The sequence below is a fragment of the Alligator sinensis genome, unplaced genomic scaffold (assembly GCF_000455745.1).
Source record: "Alligator sinensis unplaced genomic scaffold, ASM45574v1 scaffold344_1, whole genome shotgun sequence".
Classification (NCBI taxonomy): Eukaryota; Metazoa; Chordata; order Crocodylia; family Alligatoridae; genus Alligator; species Alligator sinensis.
Genome location: NW_005842427.1, coordinates 175,796 through 200,081, shown reverse-complemented (window position 1 = coordinate 200,081; position 24,286 = coordinate 175,796). Strand labels below are relative to the sequence as shown.

At 46.1% G+C, this 24,286-nt stretch overlaps 1 protein-coding gene across 1 annotated transcript; it reads right to left on the bottom strand.

The window, feature by feature from the left end:
* Window positions 1-11,718: 11,718 nt before the first annotated feature.
* CUNH3orf30 (chromosome unknown C3orf30 homolog) lies at window positions 11,719-19,136 on the bottom strand. Its single transcript, XM_006030151.3, has 4 exons — window positions 19,036-19,136; window positions 15,985-16,473; window positions 15,508-15,570; window positions 11,719-14,719 (listed from the first exon to the last, which is right to left on the bottom strand). The coding sequence occupies exons 1-4, from the start codon at window positions 19,051-19,053 to the stop codon at window positions 14,636-14,638; spliced, it is 654 nt and encodes a 217-aa protein (XP_006030213.1). The 5' UTR covers window positions 19,054-19,136; the 3' UTR covers window positions 11,719-14,635.
* Window positions 19,137-24,286: the final 5,150 nt, after the last annotated feature.

The following is a 24,286-nucleotide window of genomic DNA, read 5'->3' as shown; positions in this document are numbered from 1 at the left end:
CCATTCCATCCCAATTAAAATTTGTGATCTCCATTATTGATAACACCAACAGGTCTACTGCAAACTCTTGGGAAGATGAGACCTGACCTTCTTCATGCTTTAAGACCAAACAAACAGATACAACACTGGGGGAAGAGGAGACTCTGACCTTTCAGCTCCTTTTTACAAGTCAGGAAGTAATACCCCCAATAAAAAATATTTACTGGCCCCACTTAAAGAGCCTTAGGGAAGTCAATGAGGATTGTGGAAGGTCCAGTATTCTAGAAACCACCCCTTCAGGTATCTGACCAGAGCTGAGAACGTGCCAAAGAAAAGCTGGGCTCCCAGAGAATGTATGCTAGAGTTTACATTGAATGCAATTGCATTCTGGGGAAGGATTTTAGGTTTCATCTGAGTTTGGAGAATCCTTTCTACTGCTGCCACAAGAGCTTGCACTGAGTTGTCATTAAGAGGAGTAGAAGAGGACCTAACTGTACCATAGAGTAACTGTCTCTGTGACACACAGGGTACATTGGGCTGCAGACAGCTGGGGAAAGGGAGGTTTTAGGAAAGAGTATTTGTCATTTGTGGTGTTATGGTGTGAGATGGGCATTTCCTGTTGTGGTTCCAGTGCCTGTTGGAGAAGACAAAGTCTCTACCTCACCAAAGGAAGGTTCCTTGGTAGGAGAACATCTTAAGGGTAGTGGTGAGGCTATGTCCGTCTCAGAACAATTCATCACACTATAGAGGGTATTGACACTCCCTACAGTGATCTGTCCCAAGCCCAGCTAGGTTGGCTTATTTCACTCTTCCAACGTACTAGAAAGAAAATGTGTTTCATGAAGTCTAGTGGGTGTGAGTCTTCGCGGAAGACTTCAAGGGCCATACACATAAACCGGTTTAAGTGATCAGAAACTGGTTTAAACTTGTAACAGAATAGAGGATCAGTGAACATAAACCAGTTTCAAAATGGCTGAAACTGGTTCAAGATAAACCTGGTTGAATGTAGACTTAATTAGAATGTAGACTGAGTTAGACTTAACTGATTTGGGTCAAGCTGGTTTATGAAACTTCTGTCCCAAACCCCTTCCTGGTTCAAGTTAAATCACAGTCTCCCAGCATGCTTTCCAGCCCTGAGCTGGGCTCTACTGTCTGCTCCACAGAGAAGGACTGGCCCAAGCCTGGCTGGGGATACAGCTCAGTCAACCCCCAGCTGGGGTCTGGGGCCAGGGAAGGGGTTAACCACCCATTCCCCCACTCAAATTTACTGCTGGCTGCAAGTCTGGACTACAAATCCCAGAGGCACTTGGAAGCAGTAAGAGGAAGTGATGAGCACCCTTGTAGAGTCCTACTGTTGTGATTGTGGACTGGAAATCCCAGAGCCCTCGGGGAAGCAGGAAGAGGAAGCAAACACTTAGCGCATGCTAGCTGCATGCCAGAGAGCTGTACTCTAGTGCCCCCATCTTCTGGCCTGAGCCACTGCAGGCATGTGACTGCATTTCCTGAATCAAAGGTAAATGTCTGTCACTTCTGTTTCAATTTAATCTGTGCAGCTTAGACAAACCTGCAAAGACTGAACTGATTCAGCCAGGGCTTTTTGACTGTCTAAACTTAGTCCAAAAGCCTATGTGTGATCTTCTCAGCTGGCTGTTGAGGATGCCTAGTGGTGACTAAGGATGCCTAGCTGTAAGTGCCCCACACGAGGCAGTGTATGCAGCAGCAATTGAACATGGGCTTCCATCTGTTGGCTGCCATGGTAAGATGGTTTGCTATAGCCCAAGAGGGGATGCAGGAAAGAAAAGGGTGAGAAATGGAAACCCCATCTCTTTCCAGAATAAGGCACTGTACACTGGAAGTCTGTCTGAGGAAAGCAGGTGAGGAAAGAGCCTGTCAAAGAAAAAAGGTGGAGAGGTCAGTTTTTTGGAGTACCTGGGCTTAACCAGCCAGTCACCAGCAGGAAGAGAGGCTTTCAAGAAAGCACCTTCTTGCAGTTGGTATAATCCTATTCCATTCACAAAGTGTCAGGCAGACATTTCCTGGGGTAGAAAAGGATGCAGAAGGGTGGGGTGGATGGCATTCGCTCCTTTGCTGTCACAGTGGTTTGCCTAAGATAGAGAAAGCTTTCTGCTGAACTGGCTCAGCAGGCCCATTGATCAGATTAGGAGAGAATGCTGGTGTCAGAAAAGAGGGCGGCAGAATATATTTTTTTAAAGGAAAGCTCAGTGTTTGCTTGAGTGCACATGCATGCAGAGGCATGTACTTGCATAAGGTAAGTCTGTGCTTACAAGCAAATACTTACGCACCTGTAGACCTAGACCTGTACATGCCCATATGTTCACATGAATGCATACAAATACACACCTAGATACACAAGTCTATATGCATGCCCAGACCCATATTTACATGTCCAGATGTAGGGACATACATCCAGGCACATAGGTACATGAATTTCCAGGTGCATGCTACAAGCACACACATGCAGACCTATGCGTACACATGTCCAGGCCTACACACATGCAGACTCATACACATGTACAAGCATGTGAATGTGGATACATACATGCTCAGACCCTTTCATACACACACACACATGCAGACCCACACATTCACTCATGGTCTATGGGCATGCAAGTGCATGCATGTGCATGTACACAAATGCACGCACACACAAATCCCTGAATACGCACCTGTCCAGATACAACCCAGCACACAGGTTATTTACTGGGCGAGGATGTGTGTGTGTGGGGGGGTGGTCATATAAATTTGGAATTAACAATAGTGGTTGAAAAAATAAGAATTAACTAGGTGAAAAATGTTGCAAGTGCTTTCAGTTTTGTGGGGTCCCCTCCATTTTTATGACATATTTTTCCCATCTTTAAATGTTTTTCTTTGTTTTATAAATGACAGGGAAACAAGATTACATTCAATTTTAAAGGAGAAAGCCAAAGGGAAGAATTGAGCCAAAAGAAAAGAGGAAAAAGGAAAGTAAAAGGAAAAATGAAAATATCTGAAAAACTACTAACTAACTAAATGTTTTTGTTTCTGATTGTCATCTAACAAAATAAAGAGCTTTGAAAAAATATTTAAAATCCTTTAATAATTAATTGAAATCTTTTTTTTTTAAAGCCATTTGTTGAAAACGTAATTTTTGGGGAAAAATGTCAAGCAGCTCTGTTAACTAAGGCTGTTACACTGTGAGTTACACTGTGAGTTACACTGTGAGGAGGGGATGCCAGGGTGTGGGGTGTGTACAATGTATTCCTTATTGGGGGGATGCAGAAGAAAATTCACTGACCTTGGAAATGTCCTGTGGGAACATTTAGTTATAAGTAAAGGGTGCCCCAGATCATGGTGTTTCCTTGCTTTCTAATGTTTGCATTTGGAAGGACATCAGAGGTTGCTTGCAAGAAAAGGATGATTATAAACACCTCATTCAACCCAGTGGCTAGTACCCCAGAATCTATGCATTTTGAACTACAAAGGGATGAACTCCTTCACACCCTCCTGCTCCCTTTGCTTCCACGCCATGAGATAAGCAGTGATTCAGCATCCAGAGAGAGATTGCACACGAGGAGAACAGACAGCACCAGCCAAACTATCTGGACCTCATGAGTCATTCCTACACCTGCATCCCTTCTATGTCAAAAGAAGATAAAGGCCCTCCTCATTTCCATGCTGTTGACTACACTTTCAGCTTTGCATGGGAAGAAAACAGGTTAAAAATCTCACATGTTACGGGGACATCACTTGGAGAGAAATCCCAGCCCTCAGACTTCATTGGCTAGGTACACTGTGTTTTATTTTTCTCCATACATTGCATTTGCCTTAGATCAGGGGTGGGCAAAATGTGGGATCTGGTTGGCAGCCGGATTCCATTTCCCAGCAGCCCCTGGCTGCACGGCTGGGGCTGATCACTATGGAGACCCAAGCCATAGCTGCGCTGTGATAGCGCAAGGCTGGGATTGCCATGGAGACCAGCCCCAGCTGTGCTGGAAGCGCAGGGCAGGGGGCTGCTCCAGAGCTGCTGGGATCTTGGAGCGGGTGCAGTTTGGTCCAGGGCGAGGGCAGAGCCACAATCCAGCCAAGGGCTACAGGCTGGAGCTCTGCCCTGGCCCTGCAGCATGCAGGCTACAGATTGTGGCTCTGCCCTGGCCCTGGTCCATGCTGTCCCCCCTGCAAGATCCCAGAAGCTCCATAGCAGCCCCCTACCCTGCCCTGCCATGTGCCCTGCCAGCACGGCTGGGGTAGGTCTCTATGGCAACCCCAGCATTGCACTATCACAGTGCAGCTGCGGCTGGGGTCAACATAGACCCAGCCATGCGGGCAGGGGCTGCTGGGAAATGGAGTCTTGCTGCTGGCCGGATCTGGCCTGCAGGCCAGACTTTGCCTGCTCCTGCCTTAGACATTAGTCAATGCAGAAGACAAGGCACTCAACTTGATAGGCAAATGACTGATAGAAAACTGGAAATCCTATGTTTCTAGGTGTTGTCTGCAAGCAATTACTGCTTAAGTACATGGGTTCAACTATGCACCCTGACTGATTTTTTTTCCAGGAGCTTTTGTGTTTTCCAGTGGAGTGCTGAACAGAAATCACTTTGGACAGTCCGGCTAAAATCAGCTTAGATCATTTATGAAGGGTGCTATCTTCTTGCTATAAAATCTCCTCCTCTTTCTAGAGGAAGGTCCCACAACTGCCCTGTAAAGGGACTTTAATGTATCTGGAAATGAAGCCCAAAGCTTCTGTCTCCATGTCACCCAAACAAGTTGTGAAAATAGAAGGCTTGGGGACTATGCCAATGGAGTTAATATTTTTTGAGGTGTATCAATGACTTTCCTGAAAGCGTGCAGTTGTGAGGGATTTGGCACTGTGGGCAGAAGAGTAACAAATAATTTCTGTGCCCTGGGTGGCAGCGGTGGTTGCCAGTCTTGTGCCCATCTCTAAATTGGTACTCAGGGTAGGTGCCCTGGTTGCCCGCCCCTAGTTATGCACTAAGCCTAGGGTCTTTCTCCCTAGACATCTCTGCCTCCCATGAAAGGAGGACAGCTGCTCTCAGACCACAGCCCACCCTTCCTTTTCGAGCCAGATTTGTCTTGGGCCTGTCATGTTTGTGTCTTCCAAGTATTGTGGCTGTGTGCCAGTTCTTCTGAGAGGTGAGGGGATTTCTTGCAGCTGCCTTTCCCTCTCTCATTGCATCTGTGTGCTGAGGGTGAGGATGTGGGATTTTCTGAGACAGATGCTTGTTCAACTACTTAGACTTCCACGTTCACTCTGGTCTGGCCCCAGGTCACCTCTCTGCGATCATATCCACCCACTACCTCCGCTCCTCTGACCTCCAGCTCCCCCCACACTAATAGGAGGTAAGATCATTATTTCACTTGGAAGACCGCTTTCTTTCTGAAGCAATTCCCCTGCCAGTGGTCATTTCTATACTGTCTAGCCTTGGAGAAATAACTTCAGGGGACAGACAATATATAAGTGAATGCCACCTAGGGAGATCAGGGGAACTCCATGCCATCCCTTAAAACATTTCCTAAACAATGCTGAGTGCTAAGAGATGAATCGCATATTATTAGCAACAATTCTGACTGAGGCTAATTATAGGGAACTGGAATAAACTGCTGGATCTTCTCACTAACCACTCCATATATATCTTCAAAAATGTGTCACAAAAATCAGAATTGTCTGTATATATTTAGTGTAATATGGAAGGCAGTAAAACCGTTCTTTCTTCAGATGCCCTGTTGATTAGTGCCTTGGAGAGCTTAGCTTGAGGCATCTCTGTGATGTTGCTGATCCTGGTATTTTGGACCGAATCTGATTTGCATCTTCTTTCCTTAGTATATCTGAAGAAAGGAGATTCAAGGTTTTGGGTTATTTTTTCCTCTGAAAAACATACTTTATGAATTTGTTCTTGGGCAGTTTCCCAGGTGAACAGTGATAGTCATATTTTTTTTGAAGGTTATGCAAATACTTTTGCAAGACTTTTATTTTTCCTAATTTTTCTTTTGAATTCTTTTACTCATATTTCCACAAATAATTGTGGCAGCGTGTAACAAAGTGAACTGTCACCATAGAGGAAGCTTAAAAAGTTTACTCCAATTAACTGTGAATCCTTCCCAGAGTTTGCTGGAAGGAGGAGGAACTAGGTACAAGGTACCTTACATAAGGTAGACCCAGGTTATCCTACAGAGAGGAGAAGACTGCAGCATGGCATAATGTGGGTCAGCCAGAAGGAGATCTGTTCCAGGAAGGACCTGTAGAAGAGAAAAACAGCTTAGGAAAAGGGACTAAGCTGGGGAAGAACTAGTAGTCTAAGCCTGTCTCCATAGAAGGTTTTGTATGACCAGAGAAGTAAGAAGCCTCATTGGAAGCTTCACTGGAAGTGGGCATAGATGTTGCGTGTAGATGATGATAAATGAAATACTCATAGGCTCCTTTTGGAGAGCTACCTCACCTATTCTTGGCATCCTTCATCTCTCTCTATCCTGCCCCATCCAGGCTGGTGGATGGATCATCCTGGAACATGGGGTAACTGCTTGGTGACAAAAGGTGCTCATTTTTAAGTTAATTTAAGACTTCCAACACCCTAGATAATTCTTTTCTTAGAGGAAAGCAATTAGTAAGGACCCATTGACAGCAGATCCGAGGACCAGAAACTTGATCCTGCTCCATAAAATCAATGGGAGTGAACCCCAAGTCCTGTACTGATAGTAATTGGGACAGGGCTTCCTCTAATACAATGGTCACCAACCAAGAGGCTCTCGGAGCCAATTGGAGTTGATACAAGGCTGGGGTGGGGAGGCTGAGTGCCCGCATGCATGCATGTGCCCCAGCCCAGCAGGTCAGTCTGTGGGTGTGGGAAGTAGTAGGGACTAGATCGAGGCCCCCACAGTGAGGGACAGTGCTGCAGAGGCAGGAGCAGGAGCAGGGATAAGTTGAGTGGGGTCCCAGCCAGGTGGAACTTACCTCCTGGGGAGGCATGCCTCCAAATCATTGTTTCTCCTTCTGCCTCGATCTGCCCCCCCTTCCCTCCCCACAGACTTACCTGCTGGGCTGGGGAAAAGGGTCATGGGGTAAGGGGTGGTGGCTGCACACAGTAAATCTTGGGTTGCTTTTGAATGCCAAAGGTGATCTACTTAAAAAGGTTGAAGACCACTGCTTTAACAGAAGCTTATATTCTACCCCTTGCAGTGAGCTGAGCATATCAGTGGCTTGCATCCTTGGCATCTGAATACTTTAAAATGAGCTGCACTATCATTCATCAGAACTTGCAAATTGCTCTAGGAGCATTCCACTGATGCAAGCTCACAGACATTAAGAGCAGCCAAGATTGTGGCTCTCACGTGCTGGGAGAGGCCTGTGGCACACAGCAACAGTATTACAGCCTGAATAAGTACATCCCTTCCAATGAAAGGGCAAGCATCAAAGTGTCCCTTATGGTGGAAGCTTACATCTCCTGTCATTGCCTTTGTGCCTCCAAAAAAATTTTTATGGTGGCACAAAGGCCAAACAAACAGACATACAGGGCGCTTGTACACATGACGGGGGTTTAGTCCTTAGGGTTGCATTCTGTGTCCCCAAAATTGAAACAGTGGTTTTTTAATTGAAACCCACCATTTCAATTTAGGGGTTTTTATTTTTCTGTCATGTTATGGCAAGGGGCCTGATCTCTTTTTCTTTTTTTTCCAGCAGAGCCTGCCTTCAGCTGGGGGGTGAGCTGCTGGCAGGCCAAGTCGCCCCTGAGTTACAGGGGCCCTGGTCCTTCCCTCCATAGGAGTGGTGTCCCCTGGGGCTGCCTAGGCAGGCTGGTATCAGGCTGGGTGCTGCCCCAGCTTGGAGGCAGCACCTGGCCCAACCCCAAGCTGGGGCAGCACCCAGCCCACTAGCAGCCTTCCTGAGTGGCCCCAGGGGTGCCACCACCGTGAAGGGAAGGACCAGGGCTCTCCACAGCTATGGGACTGCTTGGCCTGCTGTAAGCTCATCCCCTGCCTGCAGGAGAGGTGGGCAGGTTCTGCTGGAAAAAAAAAGGCATTGGGCCCCTCGCTGCTTTTGCCTTCACCAGGTGCCTGCTAAAAGCAGAAGTAGCGAGGGATTTGATCCTTTTTTTCTGTGGAGCCTGCTCGCTTCTCCGGTGGCCGGTAGGTGAGATGACTAATAGCTGTAGCTGCAATGCACTGTTGCAGACTAAACTACATCAGAATGTTTACAATGCTAACTCATTTAAACCCCCCAAAACTCTTGCACATGTACAGTGTGACAACATTAAGCCACACAAAGTGACATTTTTGTCATGTGTATATGGTAATGGCATCACATGTACAAGCACTCATAAACCCCTTGTTGCATCACAAATAATGCCTGCAATGAAGGTGGTATCAATTTGTGCCGCTAGTTAGGAGTGGGCATCTGTTTACTTTGTGGGGCGAGAGCACAGGCAGCCTGGAGTTGCCTATGCTCCCCAGCTACCCTTGGCAGGTGCTCTGGAGGTTTATGGGGCCTGATCCTGTGCACCCCAGGAATTCCCATGCAGGTTTGGGCCCCTCAAGCCCTGGGAGTGCCTGCCAAGGTGCCACTGCTTACAGAAATGATGTGCTCCTGGGACCTCCAGGGCACATCTTGGTAAGCAGGGAAACCCTGACTTTCCATGTTTACTGAGGCACACCCTGGAGATCCCAGGGGTGTGTCTTAGTAAGTGGAGAAAGCCAGACTGGCACTCCCAGGGCTTGAGGGGCTCAGTCTGGTGTGGGAATTCCTGGAGTGTGCAGGACTGGGACCATCAAGCCCTGACAGAACGCACCGCCGTGTCCTGCAGCATCAACAGGTGGCACAACGGGTGACGTGTGTTTCACTCATGACATGGATTGGGTGCACTGGAACACATCCTGGCACATCTGTTTCGTTTCATTTGGCAATGTCTGTTTCTAGCCTTTGTCCCATATAACTCAGCTAGAGAGTCATGAGGCTCATGGTGTAGGCACAGTGGTTGATCTCACTTTGGGTGCTTTCTTAAGGGATGATCTGGACATGGCTAAGCTGGTTTGGGTCCCTCCTTGGAAACAAAGGAAACACAAGTCTGAACTGGATCCACAGGTTTCCGGCATGCCAATGACCCAGCCTGGTGAGTCTGGGTGTCAGTGGCTTTAAAGGCATAAAAGAGGAAAGAATTGTTTCTTGATAAGTAGGGCCCAAATTGGAGACCCAAGAGGGTATTGCACAATGCCTGAGTCTAAGCAAGACCTTAAGGGATCTTTGTCAAAGGATCCTGCCCCAAAGACTCTGAAAGGACATGCTAATAGAGGCCTGACACCAGGAATGGCCGGGAGCAGGTGCTCTGGAGAACAGGTTAGTTCACTGTTACTGAGTGCCAGGCCAGGGGGAATTAACAGGAGTCTAGACAGGCACTGCATGAGACTCAGTTATACAGAGCACAATTGCTACAACTTAGCCATGGCATCCTGTGAGGCAGCTGGGTGAAGAGAATTGAAGTTCAGTTGGGTCGAAATGGCTCTTGGCCAAACATGACCAAGTATTGGTAGATATGTTGCAAAATAAAGAGCAAAACAAAAAGGGTGAAAAATTAGAAGCAGGTCTTGTACCTATGGCTTAGTTCCTTCCCAAGAGAGGCAGGGAATACAGCAGAGCTGCTGAAGTCTCTCCCTTTGCTCAGTGTTACATGCTGCGGTAAAGCTGTAGCCTCCTTGACCACAAGGGCTTAAGGAGACTGAAGAGTTTCTGACAGAGACCATCGCCAGGAAGACGTTCCAGATGTCATATTGTCGTGGAGATGTAGGGTGGTTTGTTGCTGATATTCCAGTTGAGATATATTGTACAGATGAGAGTCAAGCTGCAGTAGCCAGCTCTAGTGATTGCCTTATTATAGTTGAAATGTAAATTCTCTGAACAAAATTGCCCATGTGCTTCCCAGTCTGCACTGTTCAGGCAGCACCGTTCACTGTTCATGGTGAAAACTGGACTCTGGCCATGTTGCTTTTTCTCCTGGCTCAGGGGGCGTCAAACACATATTTGCAAATTGTTCCAACTGTTTGTCTTTACCTTGGCAAACAAGTATTTAAACGCTGCTTGGGGATACCTGGTTCCCTTGCATCTTTTCATCTTATCTCCCTTAGCAATAGTTGCTTCCAGGCCCAAAGTTGGTGCCAGAACGGAAGAGGACTGTTGCCAGCTGCATATGCTTGCCTGTCACCATTCAATTTCTGATGCATTTGTTGGAAGTCAAGCGTAGTGAGCATCTGTGCATCTATACTAGGCTCCGTGCCATAGGATCTGAACATTCCTCTTAATAAGCATGGTAAGTGAAGGCTGCAGAATGGGAGGGCAGGGAGGCACGTTTTGCCTTGAGGAGAAACTGTTGCTCTCAGCATTGTGGTAATCACGTGCAATAATCATGCTGTTTTCATTGGGCTGAAATGATAATGCACCCTCTCTGGCTTCTTGGGTACTGATGAGGGCTTCGTGAAATCTTGTCCCAACAGTGAGCTTGGACAGAGGCTTAGGGACTGCCCATAATACTTTGAATAGAACCACAGGGCAGATGAAACTTCACATTAGGATTTTGGTAACTAATCTGAAACTCGAGTCGGATTTCTGGAGAATTTTTGCAAGGTTTGTGAACTGTGGAGTGAGCCTGGGGCCAGGTTTCAAGTGAGTTCAGGGATTGGTTGTAGTTCCAGGTTGATGACACGTGAAAATGTGGCTTGGCTCGCAAAGCTCCGAACAGACTCATTCCTATGTGTAGCTGGATTAATTTTCAATTTGGCTGAGGGCTTGCAGACACAAGGCTCTGAAAGGTAATGCTGCCCCTTCGTGGTGACACATGGAAAAGCAAAAGTTTCTCTTGAGAAAAGATGGGTCTTTCACTGCTCTGAGCATAGTACAGATAGGGTTCGTTCTTCTTTACATCCACATTAAGATGAAGATATATAAGGAGACCAATGCATGCAAAGATTGTCAACATGAGTTAGGAGAGAGGCACTTTGTCCTGTTTTATTCTCCTTGGAAGCCAGTAGCATTCCCACTCCACTCCAGGGAACATACACAGTGGATTTGGTTCAAACTTACCTGCGTACTTAGATTTGACTTTAAGAACAATATAACATAAATCTCAGCCTAAGCTTTCTTCTGAGTTAAGCTGTTCCAGGGTTTTCCCTGAAAGATCTTTCTGTCTCTGCCCTGGGTTCCTTCTGTTTCAGATAGAGACCAGAATTTATCCATACCATGAGCTGAAGCAAAGAGGACTCCACTGGTATGACAGGGTGCTAGTATCTGACAGCAGGGTGATGCAGCAGACAGCATGGGAACTCATTTTGGAACACGCTTACTTACCAAACACCTCCTTTTTTTGGTGTTATTCTTGTGAACACTCATAGCGGAACACATTCCCACCAAATGTCCTGAATCTGCAACACATACCAACACTGAGTCCCTCAAACAGCTAATCACATCTGTAAAAATTAAAAGGCAGCACTCCAGTTTTGGCCCCTCAAGATTCACTACTCCCTAATTCAAGTTTTACAGTGGCATAACTTCTTTGAAATCAACAGATTTACACCAGACCATACCTAGCATTATGCACTGGGGATTCAGATTCAGTGAGTCATTATTAAGTAGCAACATCTCATGCCATACACAGCTGATCCCTTTATACATTCAGCCCCATGTAAAAAGGACAACTAAGGAAGTGAGTGATCTTTGCAAAGGAACTTTAATCAGGAGACATTTAACACATTTATACACATGATTAAAAACTGTACTCAGATGAGCCTTTAATATTGTTGAGAAGCCCGGTCCATTTTAAGTTGGGTGCAGACATGTTGCTGATCTAAGTCAATTTGAGGCCAACGTGATAACTTCCGGTTACTCCCTACAGATTCTGCCCATGGGTGATTATCATCAGATAGCGACTGGAGCACATGCTATTACCAGGTTATTTGCTGGCTGGACTGAACCTGTGAAAGTCAGTTAGTGAAACTGTTTGCTGTAAAGATGAAGCTCTTCCATGTGGAAGACAGGCCTTTCTTGGTGTCTAAGACTGCTGGAATGAACAATGGCAAATAATGACCATCCCAAGCCCTACCACCTTCGGCTCTATGGGCAAGGTGCCTGCCTTTGACCTCACCATCTGTACTCCTTCTCCACTATATACATATAGCAACAGGATAGTACAAACAAAAACTAAAACAAAAACAAAGCACCCTGCCAAAAGTATGCACACCACTACATACACATAAAGAACAAAGATGAAAGAACAAACAATATGAGACAGATATTAGTCATGTTGCTCAGCACACTCATGGAAGACACCCAGATGCTACAGGTATCAAGTACGGCATGGGAATGTATATAGGATAGCCTCAGGGAGTGAAATGTGAATCCATGCAGAGCCCTGAGAACAAGATGTTTGCTATTTTGCCATTAAAAATAGGTATGCAGCTTATCTACAGGAAACAATGGCTCTCCAGTTTGGGGGCACACGTGGAAAGTGGACAACCACTCCAGAGTTCAGGCTGAAATTACATTTCCAATTTAAATTCAGCTTGCTTTCTGTCTTCAAAAAAGAAGTTAGTACACCTGAATAGTAGCTCAGCCTCAAAAGTGGTTGGTTAGATGTGGGGCTGAGGTAGAACTTTTTTCAGCAAACCTGGAAGCAAATCAGACAAAGGAAAACACAGTAGCAGATCATACCATTTTTGGAGGCTTGCAGCTTCATTTTTGTAAAATGTAAGTCTCTAGCTCTTTTCCTTGCAGAGAGTGAACTGAACGTGTGGGCTGGTCACTAGAAAAATTGGTCAAAGAGGTAGAAAAGCCTTTTCCATCAAAAGGTTCCCAAGTGACCTCCTCTATTTCTGTTGTTCATTTGAGCGAAGGGACAATGCTCCCTAATCAAAGCCCTGTTTTCAGGCAGTCTGAGGTCTGGAGGAGCAGGAAAGAGGTTTGAACTCTAATTCTACTGTCCTCCAACAACCAACTCTAGTCCTTCAAACATGAGGCACTTGACAGAGGTGGAAATGCATTTTTGGCAGGACAGAAGCCTTCAACCTGAGGAATTTCTGAGATTGTAAGGGAGAAGCTTCCTTTATGTGCACTCCACAGAATGAGGGATGGGGACTGATAGCAGGAGATGATGTGGCCAGCACACCAAAAGGATATTCAATTCCCTGAGATTTTTAAAGACTGCAAGATTGAGTCTCCTCTTTTGCAGACCTCATAGGGTTTGTGGGAACATGAGTCCTATCCAGTTGCCTTCAGAACTGTTTACAAAGAAAAAATCCCCAAGGAAATTCTGCTTACAAAAGATACCCTTAATGTGAATTAAGGTTGCAGACAAATACCAGTCATCTTAGGTCATGTTACAACTCAAGGAGGTCAGAAATTAAAAACACAAAACAGTTAAGTGCCAAAAATGGAGGAAATTCAGTTATAGCTGTACTCCAGGGCACCCAAAACCCTCCTGATGTTGTTTCCTAGAAGCACCCTAAGCATGAGTCAGAAACAAGTACTAAGTTATCTTTCTTTGGCCAAGCTGCATTTGCTTACTGACCTACAAAGCTAAACTACCTCACCTGACCCTATAGTAATACCACTGTGGCTGCTGCTACTGATGTAATACCTTCCCTAGGAGATTTTTTTTTATACACTTTTGATTAAATACCAGAGTTGAAACAATTATGCTTCTTGTTTTGCTAAGGGCCTCAGACTCTCAGGCAACGTGTACATGGGCCTGGTCTCATGTCGGAAAGTGCTGACAGCAGCTATTGCTCTGAATGCCCCTACAGAGCAGCTCTGCCATGAGTATGCAAAGCACACTCTGGGAAAGAGCTGAAGCAGATTATGAGTGCTTAGATAATGATAATTTGAGTTATGTGTTTATGAAGTGTGCTTTAACTCTGAATTTTCAGGGTTTTGAACACTCATTTTTTAATTCAGCTGTAGCAGTCTTGCACAGCTACAGGCTCAGAAGCCATAGATATGCTCCTGCAAGCTTAACGTTCCCTTACAGCTGTCTTTATAGGAACTGCACATGTTGCAACAGCACAGTACAGAAGGCGAGAGTGATCTTAAGTCAGCAGGGATGGCAGAGAGTCAGATGGAGAAGAGGGGGCTCTTGGTGAGAGAGACACAGAGGTGGTTCCTCCTAGTGTGGAGTTCTAAACTGTTTTAGAAGCAAATGACTACATGATAGATTGTGACAGGTCACCCACCAAAGCAGACCAGAAAAGGCAGGGATGTGTTGAGGTGTCTGAGGGCTGCTTTGAACTTATGTGCATAAAGCCTGGAAGCTGTGCAGTTTATGCTGGGTCAGGGGGTTTGCATGTACAGAAATGCAGAGTTGATGAGTCCTAGCTGCGGGATGTGTACACGGGTATATGATGTGTGGTAGATGTGGCAGGAAATGTCCAGGTGGGTGTATACTGATATGTTGGGTAAGTCTGTGTATCCATAATGATATGCAGTAATACAGTTTACATGCAGCTGGAAGCCCAGCACCCAGAGTAAAACCAGAAAGTATAAATACCCTCAGGCCTTTTCAAACTTATATCCACATAGTGTGAGCGCACAGTACTGGCTGAAGGCCAGAGCTGACACCTATCTTGGCAGGGCCAGAAGCCACAAGGAGTGCTTCCTGCTCTGTAGGTGTCACAGCATTATGTCTAGATCTGGCTCTTCCTCCTTTTCCTCCCCAGAGTCTGCCAGCTGTTGGGCATTCATCATGGACTGTATCTGGGCAGGAGCAAAAAGACAAGGGTCAGTTTGGTGCCACACAGTACCCTAGCAATGGAGCCTGGAGCAGGCCCCAGGATCCCTCCTGCCAGCTCTGTAGACTGAGACACAGGGCAAGGCATGGCTTCCTTGAAAGCAGAAGAGGGCTTCATAACTAGCTGACAGAAGGATAGCCAAGGAATCCTTTCTTCTCTTCTGTCTTTACCCTAATCCCTTCCCATCTCCTATGATCCACCCACCTTCCCTCCCACTCTCAAATTACTCTAGGTCAGTTGTTTTCAACCTTTTTTCAGTTGCGGACCCCTAAAAAAATTCAAATGGAGGTGCGGACCCCTTTGAATTGTAAGTGTGGGTATTCACATACTTTTGATTGATCATAGTCAGTTTTCATAGACCCGTCTGTGGACCCCAAGTTGAAAACCAATGCTCTAGCTCCACAGGCATTTCTTTCCCTGGATTTTAAAACCTTCCTAGTGTAGGGCAGAGGGGATCCAGGTGGGTAAACAAGAGGAGACACAGAACCAGCCCTTAATGTCTACCTATACCCTTCCCTCATCATCCATCCCACACTGTCACCCGGGGACCAACTACCTCACTCTTCTCTGCTCTTTCCATCCCTTCCACACATCATGCCCACCACTCCATGCTTGTGTTTGTCATGTCTTTTCCTGTTAGAACACCTTTTCCCTCAGCACTCTCTTCCCCTGCCATATGCCTCTCTTTGCATGTGTTAGCCAGGTTGGGATTGTCGCCAAAGTCTCTGTGTGATCTCAACAAAATTATCCTACCTGCAGCAACATAAACTGCAAGGGCTGATCAGGCTTCTTGTACACCAGGTTTTCAGTGATCTCCTGAGAGAGAGAGAAAGAGCATGGCGTTGAGTTTCTCTACTCTGGCTAGGTAACAGGTACAAGGATATGAACTGCTTTACTGTAGGCAGCAATGCTGTCTTTTTGCAGATACGATTACTGAGAACATGGTAGAAGAAAAAAAAGTAGTATTAGAGCAGGAGATTGGGAACTGAAGAACAGAGAGCCTAAGCACTAGCTGCAATAAAACGCTTGGATGCCCAAATTCTGCCTCCTTTAACCACTGGAGATTATCACCCTTCTCATTCCCATGGTCTTTCCTTGAGGGGGTACAAGGCAAGGAATGGAGAGGGTACCTGGGGAAACAGTTGACTTAATGTTAAGCTTGCAACTTAATTTTAGGCTAAGAGCTCCAAGCAAATACCTGTAAGGAGGAGACAGAAAAGGAAAGTTCACCTGGAATATTTGTAGAATATTATGTTTCTCCATGTACGTAAGGGAGACTTCAAAGGGGTCTTCGTACACCATAGGCTGTTCAATCTCAGGAAATTCATCACCTAATGCTTTCAATTCAGCCCCGCCTGCCTGGTCTATGGATGCTCTTAGCATAGCTCTAGGGGACTTGTCCATGGAGGCTTGTGGCATGCTTCCAGACTTGTCCACAGATGCAGTGGCAGCAGGGGACTGGTCTATAGACCCCCGTGTTTCAGCTACAGAGGAATCATCCACGAATCGTTGTGCTTCAGCCATGGGAAGCTGTTCTACAGATGCTGGCAACTCTACTACATGGGGCTGTTCCACAGATGCAGGCGTTTCAACCTCTGGGGATGGTTTCACAGATGGTGGAAATTCAACTATGGGGGATGGGTCCTCATCTGATGTATCTGTAACAATAGGTTCGGCAGGCTCTTGCACCTCAGTCACCTGCACATCTTCAAGCTCTGGCTATGACATTTAACAAATACAAGTAAAAGGAGGTTTTAAATACACTGAATTGTGCATTAGATACATCATCACTATTGAATTCTTTAACAGCTGGCCTTGGATTAGGGTTCCTTTGTATGTAGGGCTCCAACAGCCAGGACTACTCTTCCCTACTGCAGATTCTGGCGTGAGGGCTGGGACCTGACTGGGTCTCACCCATTCCTTTGTCAAATGACTGAGCAGGGAAATATGTTTCCTGTTCTCCATTTGCTGGGTCAGGGGTGTCAAACTCATCCAACCCATGTCCTGGAGTGGCTGGAATGGGTGCCCTACACAGCTGGGTCCTGCTCTGGTTGCTCCATGGCTGTGCTGTATTGCCCTGAAGCCACTACCACCATGGGACTGTGCTGCATGATCCTGAGCCCTGCCACGGGGACTGTGTTGCATGACCCCAGCGTGGCACGCGGCTGCTCTGGGGCTGTGCTGAACATGGCAGCCACTCTGCTGCTCCAGGACATAAGCTGGAGCAGGCACCACCTGTGGTGTTGTCTGGCACATCCTGCATGCTGCTTGTGGATCACTGAGTACCAAGGGCAGCACTGGGGGCCAGATGATATGGCTTCATAGCCTGGATCCGGCTTGTGGACCATACCTTTGACTCCCCTGTGCTAGGTGGTATCCTGGCCCCAGGACATCAGTGAAGACATTCTCACTTGACTTCAGCAAAGCCCAAATTTCACCCTTTCCTCTTCTTCCTGAGAAGGAAGGTCCTGCCACCTATCCTCATCAATTTGCTGTTTTCAGAAGGGCATCACAAACTTGCCTCACTCTGGAGGGAGGTAAGTGAGAGAGGCAAAGAAAAGAGCTGTGACCTGATATCACCAGGATCCACTCCTTCCTTCTGAAACTGTTTGCCAGGTCTGCAGTTGAACACGTAGATCTTGTATTGTCCTCTTTGGTCATCTCCAAACTCACTGATGACTTCCCTATCTACTGGAAGATGGTTATCCTCATATCAAAGAACTGCAGCAGACAGCCACCAACAGGTGTGGATTTTGAAAACCCTACAGCACGTTTGGAAAGAGGAACATCCCAGGGAAGAAACTGGTACACAAATGGGATGCAGAAGGGCAGTGGTCCTTTTTCATGGAGAGACAAGGGTGTTTTTTTTATATCTTTTATTGGACCAACTATACAGAAAGAAAAAAAGAACACTGGACTCTCTGTACAGTTAGCCCAACAAAAGATACCACAAAAATCCTCTGCCTCTCCTAAGCTTCCTGAACCAGTATGGCTACAGCACCACCCCTGTCCTTTCCATCAAGGGTTGCATTGTGGGGACAGACAAGGTTGTCCTTCTCCGTTGCAGAGCGGGGCAACACTAAGTACAGAGATGAGCAACTTCCCTGACTCCCCACCCACCAAGTCGCTCCAGCCACGCTGCTCCAGTGCCAAAGGTGTCACTGCCCTGCCTGGCTGTGCGGTGTGACTTTGTGATTGGGGCTGCATCTGACACGCATGGGCAGCAACAAAACAACAACAGTCACGAGAATAATGACGACAGTCACCCGATTAATAATGCTGGTCGTTGCATTATTTATCATAATCACATTTTAATTATTTTATGTATTATTACCCTATGCTAACATGAACAATAATAGCAAGAATGGTAACAATGATATTAATAATCAGAGCAATAAGGGCAACAAGAGTGATGATAATGATAACAATAACAACAGTAACTATTATATAATATAAACGTAGAAAATATAACAATGTATTATATAATAATGATGATAACGATAGCCATAATAATTGCCATATAATAAAATACAATGATATGCGTAATGATGATAATAATGATTATGGCATTATTAAATATTATATTACAAACACGTACATAGCATACAGGGTGTTTATAAAGTCCTTGTGCAACTGGAAACTTTAATAAACTTTGGATGCACACATGATACAAACAAACTGTAAATGGCAACTGAAAGCATCATTCATTAAGTTTTGACACAGCACGGCTCAGATTTCTAGATGTCAACATAACCGCCAGCTTTCGTGACACATCATTGCTCAACCCGATTTTTCACCTCGGACTGTAGAAAACACGCAGAATGCAGCAAACATATTCCAGGTGCTGGTGCGCGATGTCACAACCCGCACGTGAGATCCTGCCCCTCCGTGCAGCTTATGCGGTGCCAAAAACTGGAATGAATGATGCTTCCAGTCGCTGCTCACAGTTTGCTCCTATCATAGGTGCATGTGCAAAGTTACTGAAGTTTCCAGTTGCATGAGGGCTTGATAAACAGCCTGCGTAATGCGTGCGATATCGAATAATAAAATACAACATGTAATTAAGGACATGAGAATAACGACAACGATGGTCATAATCATTACAATAATGATCATAATTTTAAAAATTGTGGTTATGGTCATTATAATTATTCTAATTAGAATCATAACAATGCAGCAGCACCCCACACCGCTTACATCTCCCAGGCCAGGCCAGGCCAGGTCAGGCAGGGGGTGGGGGTGGGGGTGGGGAAGCTCGGCCCGCTCCTCCCCGGGTCTCACCTGCGCCTGCCCTTCCATGCTGGAGCAGGAGCGCGTTCCGCCCCCAACCCGCCGCAGGCTTTATGACTCTCGGCGAGCCCCGTAGCCGCCAACTAGCGACGGTCGCCATGGGGACGGACGCCACCACGATGCCCCGCCCCCTTGGTCAGCCGGTGGGGGTATCTAGGGAGAAGCCCAGGCAGGTCACATGACAGCCCCACGCGTCACCCCAGCGGCCATTTTGGAACCTGGCGGAAAGTGCCTGAACGCGGCGGCCATGTGGGTGGTGCAAGGAGCGGACTGGCAGGCCCCTGCCACGCGCTGCCCGCTTGGGGGCGGAGCTCTGGCCGGAGCCTGGCTGAAAAGCAAGCTGCCAGAATGGTAGCAGCCCCCTGGGCTCTGGGGGCGGCTATAGACGAGCAGGGAGCTGCTGCAACGCTCTGTAATTACGGAGCAGCTGTAATTACAGCACACTTGCTGCAGCATGGTATAAACGCCCTGAGTGCCTGCCTGTGCGGGGACCCTGCAGGGACCTAGCAGGAGGTAGCTTAGAGAGAGACGGAAAAACGTACGCGGTGTTTCAAGGCTGGCCAAGTCAGACCTTGACTTCACTTTCATATGTTAGGTTTGGCTGAAATGACAGCCCTGAGACCCGTGACTCCTGGGTGCTACAATAGTCATGTTCACTGGCACTATGTAGGAGCAGCAATATGGAGCGGATCAGAGGCAGATGCATTTTCATCCAAACTGGGGTCAAGCAAGGATGTGTATCGCCCCAACTCTCTCCTCCGTTTTTCTGACGGTCGTCTTGGTTCCTGTTAAGGACCGCCTTCCTTCTGGCATTGAGCAAGAGCACTGAACAGGCTCTTCAGTCTGGGATGTTTTCGCTGTAAGACCAAAACACTCAAAACAACCATCCTTGATCTTCAATACCTAGATGTCTGCACCATCCTTGCGCACACTGAGGACAACCTCCAGAGTGCTCTGGATCTTTTTGAAGAAGCCTACCAAACTTGAGGCCTCTCTCTCAACATTGAGAAAACGAAAGAGCGGTATCAGCCTTCCTCAGGCCATGAATGTGACCCCCCCTTTCTAAATTACCATTGAGAGAAAGACCCAGGAGCTAGTTGAGCACTTTGACCTTGATAGTTACTGCTCTCAGAGAGTGAACACTGATGAAGAGATCCACCACAGGATCTGGTGTGCAAGTGCCTCCTTTGGGAAATTGCTTAGGCATGTCTTTATTCATCACAATATCTGGAAAGACACCAAGATCCAGTCGTCATCCCCACTGTCCTCTAAAGATACGAAACTTGGGTGACCTACTGTTGTCATCTCAAAAGCCTGGAGAGATATCACCAATGATGTCCCTGGAAAATCCTCCACATCAAATGGGAAGATCATTGCACAAATGCTAGCATCTGTGCTGAAGCCAGTGTTACCAGCATTGAGTCAGTGATCCTCAAGCACCAATTTGCTGGACCGGACTTTGCATGCAGATGCCTAATTCATGATTCCCAAAACAAGTGCTCTACTCCCAGCTTAGTAATGGCCTGAGATCTTGTGGTCAGAGGAAATGCTATAAGGACACACTGAAGGCACACTTCAAGAAAACGAATGCCAACGTCAAGACTTGGGAGGAGCTGGCTGCTAACCGAATCCAATAGTACAGCAACCTCAACCAAGCATCTTGAGGTAATGTGTCTTGCCCTCAAAGCAGTGGAGGAAGGAACAGAGAAATCCTGGCCCATGGCCTACCCTCCCCTGTGGAAAGACCTGCAACTTCTGTGGGTGTGTCTGTGGCTCAAGGATTGGATTCTTAAATCACCTCGAGACCCATCAGTGGATCATCCTCTAACTGAAGGATTGCTGCTGCCGATGACAACGATGTACACTGGCACTGCATCTGCTACACCTCCCTCTCAGGGGGCGCAAATGCAGTCTGTACCATGATGTATCAGGGATCAGTGGCCTCGGGGCTTTTCCCTTGTTTGGGCTTCCTGGGGTTTGAGGGTGATTTAGGTAATGCCCACACACTTCACCTGCTCAGAGTCCCAGTAAGTTCCATTAATTCTACATGTCTCGACCTCTTGCCTCCTTTCTCACAGTATCGCCAAACGTTTCAGTGTTATTCCTCCCTCTCCTGCCAATAACTTTATTGCAACTGCTGCTGGGATAAATACCTTGTGAAACATTAACGAGGAGAGTTCTGCTGTGATCCACTGCCTGAAGAATGAACACATTAAATTCCACTCTCAATTTTGTCTGTGTAAACGCAGAATGACTCCTGACTTTGGTGGCTTGCTCCAGCTTCCCATTGTTGTGTCCAAAAGCAGAACTTGGCTCGCTGTCTTTGCTGTGAATCGTCCTCTAGATTGGTTTGCCCTCTAGCATCCAAAATGAAATAAAAACTAAGACAAAATAGTGCATAGAGCATGGAAATGGTAGAATTGAGTCCGAAAAGACTGATCGATTGCTTTAATCTATCTTCCTATAACAGTACCTGTCACGCTAGCATCTGCATATCTCTCAGGGGTAAAAAATGTCAGGAATATTCTTTCCCTTCCTTGCTAGCAAGAAAAACTGAGTTTTTAAAAAAAAAAAATTCTTATCAAGTTGGGAGTGTTGGAGTGAGTGACAATTCTGCTGCAGGATAACTAGGGAGAGGAGCTAAAGTTTGCATTAGGTTTGAATACAGTGACATTTAGTGGCCATTCTTACTCCATCTAGTAGTCTATTCTCAGTCTAAGGTCTCTCAAGTGTCAGTCTTCCCTATATAACAATCTTCATTTGTCAACAGTTTCACTGTTTCACACTCAGTTCCTGCCCTGAAAAGCTTGTGCAAAGGACAAGTTAGTTAATGCTTGTCTTTCAAGCTGACTTTTACCCTTATTATTTGCAAGTCTTGCAGTGGACCTTGACAAGGGAGTTGAAGACCCAGAAAGTAGGAGCACTTATAAATCAAGAAAGAGAAGAGTTTCATGAGTGTGGCAGTGTGGAACAGGCATAAAGAGGCTGGTAAAGGAAGAAGGCCAATGAGGCTGGCTAGCATCAGCAGTACAGTGGAACAGATGGGTGTAAAGTGAGAAGGGGGGTGTGTGTACACTTACATGGGAGAGACATGTCCTTTCCCTCCTCTCCTCCCCTGCTATACAAATCCTGACAGTTGGCGCATTGTGTTCTGGACTCCTCAGAAGACACAAATAAACAGATTGCCAGTTTCCCCCAAAGAGTAGATGAAAGGAACAGAGATAAAAGCTGTGCTGTGTTACCACAGTAACTGGCTTTCTGAAGTAGTTCAGTTCACACTTCAGCATGACAGAGCCAAATAGCAGGAGTGTCTAGGGTAGCCATTGGGAGGGAGAGTGAGAGAGACCCAGGGCTTAAAAAGCATGGTAAGCTAAAAGACATAGGTTAGGTTCTGTACCATTCAGGTTGTATGTGGCTTTCACATGATCAGGCTGACCTTTAAACTCAGAAAGGGTGTGGGTTTTTTCAGAATACTGTGGCCCATCTTAATAACATAGACCCACCAGCCTAGAGCACTGGGCTCCAAACTCACGTACAGCTACTCCTTGCTTAATGTCATAGTTATGTTCTTGAAAAATGCGACTTCAAGTGAAACGATGTTAAGTGAATCCAATTATGTCACAGTAGTTACCTACTGGTAGGTGGCGGCCAAACAACGTTATAATTAAACATTGCATGACTTTAAACGAGTTTGTTCTCTAATAGATCAGCGATGTAATAACAAAACAATGGTAACCGGGATGACTTTAAGTGAGGAGTACCTGTACTCTGGTATCCCAGGTCACATTCCAGGCCTTGGTCCTCATGTTCAAAGCCCTTCCCAGGGGAGACTGGCTGATACTGTGTGAGAGGGTCCTCAAACTGTACCATCGTGACATCCTGTGATAGCCATGTTCTACTGAGATAAGGTCAATGTCAACGTACTGCGTGAGATCTGGCATGTGTAGTAGATGGAGTGTTTTCAATGACTCTTGTGAGTCTGGAAGACATTTCTGGAAAAGAGTTGTAAGAGCATAAATCCCTCAAAGCAAAAGCAAATGTCTTCAGCTGAGCCTCCTCACAAAAACCTACCACATACTTACAAGCCAACCCATGGAACAAGTGGAAGAGCTGGAAAACACACTGCTTGTATTCACTTGGGTAGCCATGGGATTTTCAGTCAGGTCCAAGGGTATTAGGAACCAGCTTGTATTGTTTTTGAGTCAGGTTGTGGTGCCTGACTTTTTCAGTCTTCTTTGAAAACCCCATCCTTGGATACTCTGGCGGAGGGTATAAAAGTACCTTGACATGGAAGTGGACAGGTAGGTCTTAAAATCGAAGCTCTCATTTTTGCTGTGGCTATTAAATATTCCTCTATGCTTTCATTATATTTTCAAGTTAAGCTTCTAACTTGTTTGGTTGCAAAGAAAACTTGCTAAACATGCCTGCTGGTACACTGCAGAGGAAGAAAGACGGCCTGAAACTGCAGTGCTGTGAGTGGTGTGAAATGTTCCTCTTTCATAAATTGGGACATTCCCTCTGAAACCTATTGTGAACAATGTAAGTATCCTCATTGTTAGCTGCTGCTTTGATTAATTTTGTCGTAAAGGTGAGGATGTAATTTCCCTGTCACACAATAGGGGCAGCATCTCCTACAAAGTAGTGTTCATTTTAGTCCAAGTACATATTTACTCTGGCTTTATAGGCAAAGTGGGCGTGTTAGTGTTAGAAGTTAAAAATTTTGTTTCTTCCCCAGGATGACTCCTCGTGGAGATTGGTGTTTAGCTCCAGTCTCCTCCTGCCACCCTCGTCTTATGCCGCACTGAACAGATCAGTACTGCCTTGGCAGTCTCAAGCAGCTCTGCTGTGGTATATTTTGAGCACCATGTTGTGTTTTCAGCATCTCCCTTCCTCTGAACCTCATTGGTAAACAGCAGATCTCTTCATTTGCAACATCATGTCTGCTGCTGGGATCTGGCTGCTGGGCCTAGAGACCTGGGATTCTGTACAAGGAAGTAAGATGAATGACTCCATTAAATATACATCACCACTCTGTTTACTCTTTCAAAGGAATAGATTACAAAAAAGCAGAAGATGCATTTTAAATACATTAACATTCTAAGTAAAATAATGCCTTCCTCACAATGCTCACGTCACATAAATCACGCGGCCTCCTCTGCCCAGGCACACCGAAAGCAAAAATGCATTATTATATTATTATTTATATCACGCCATATGCTAGGCCTGGAACTTAAACATTTTG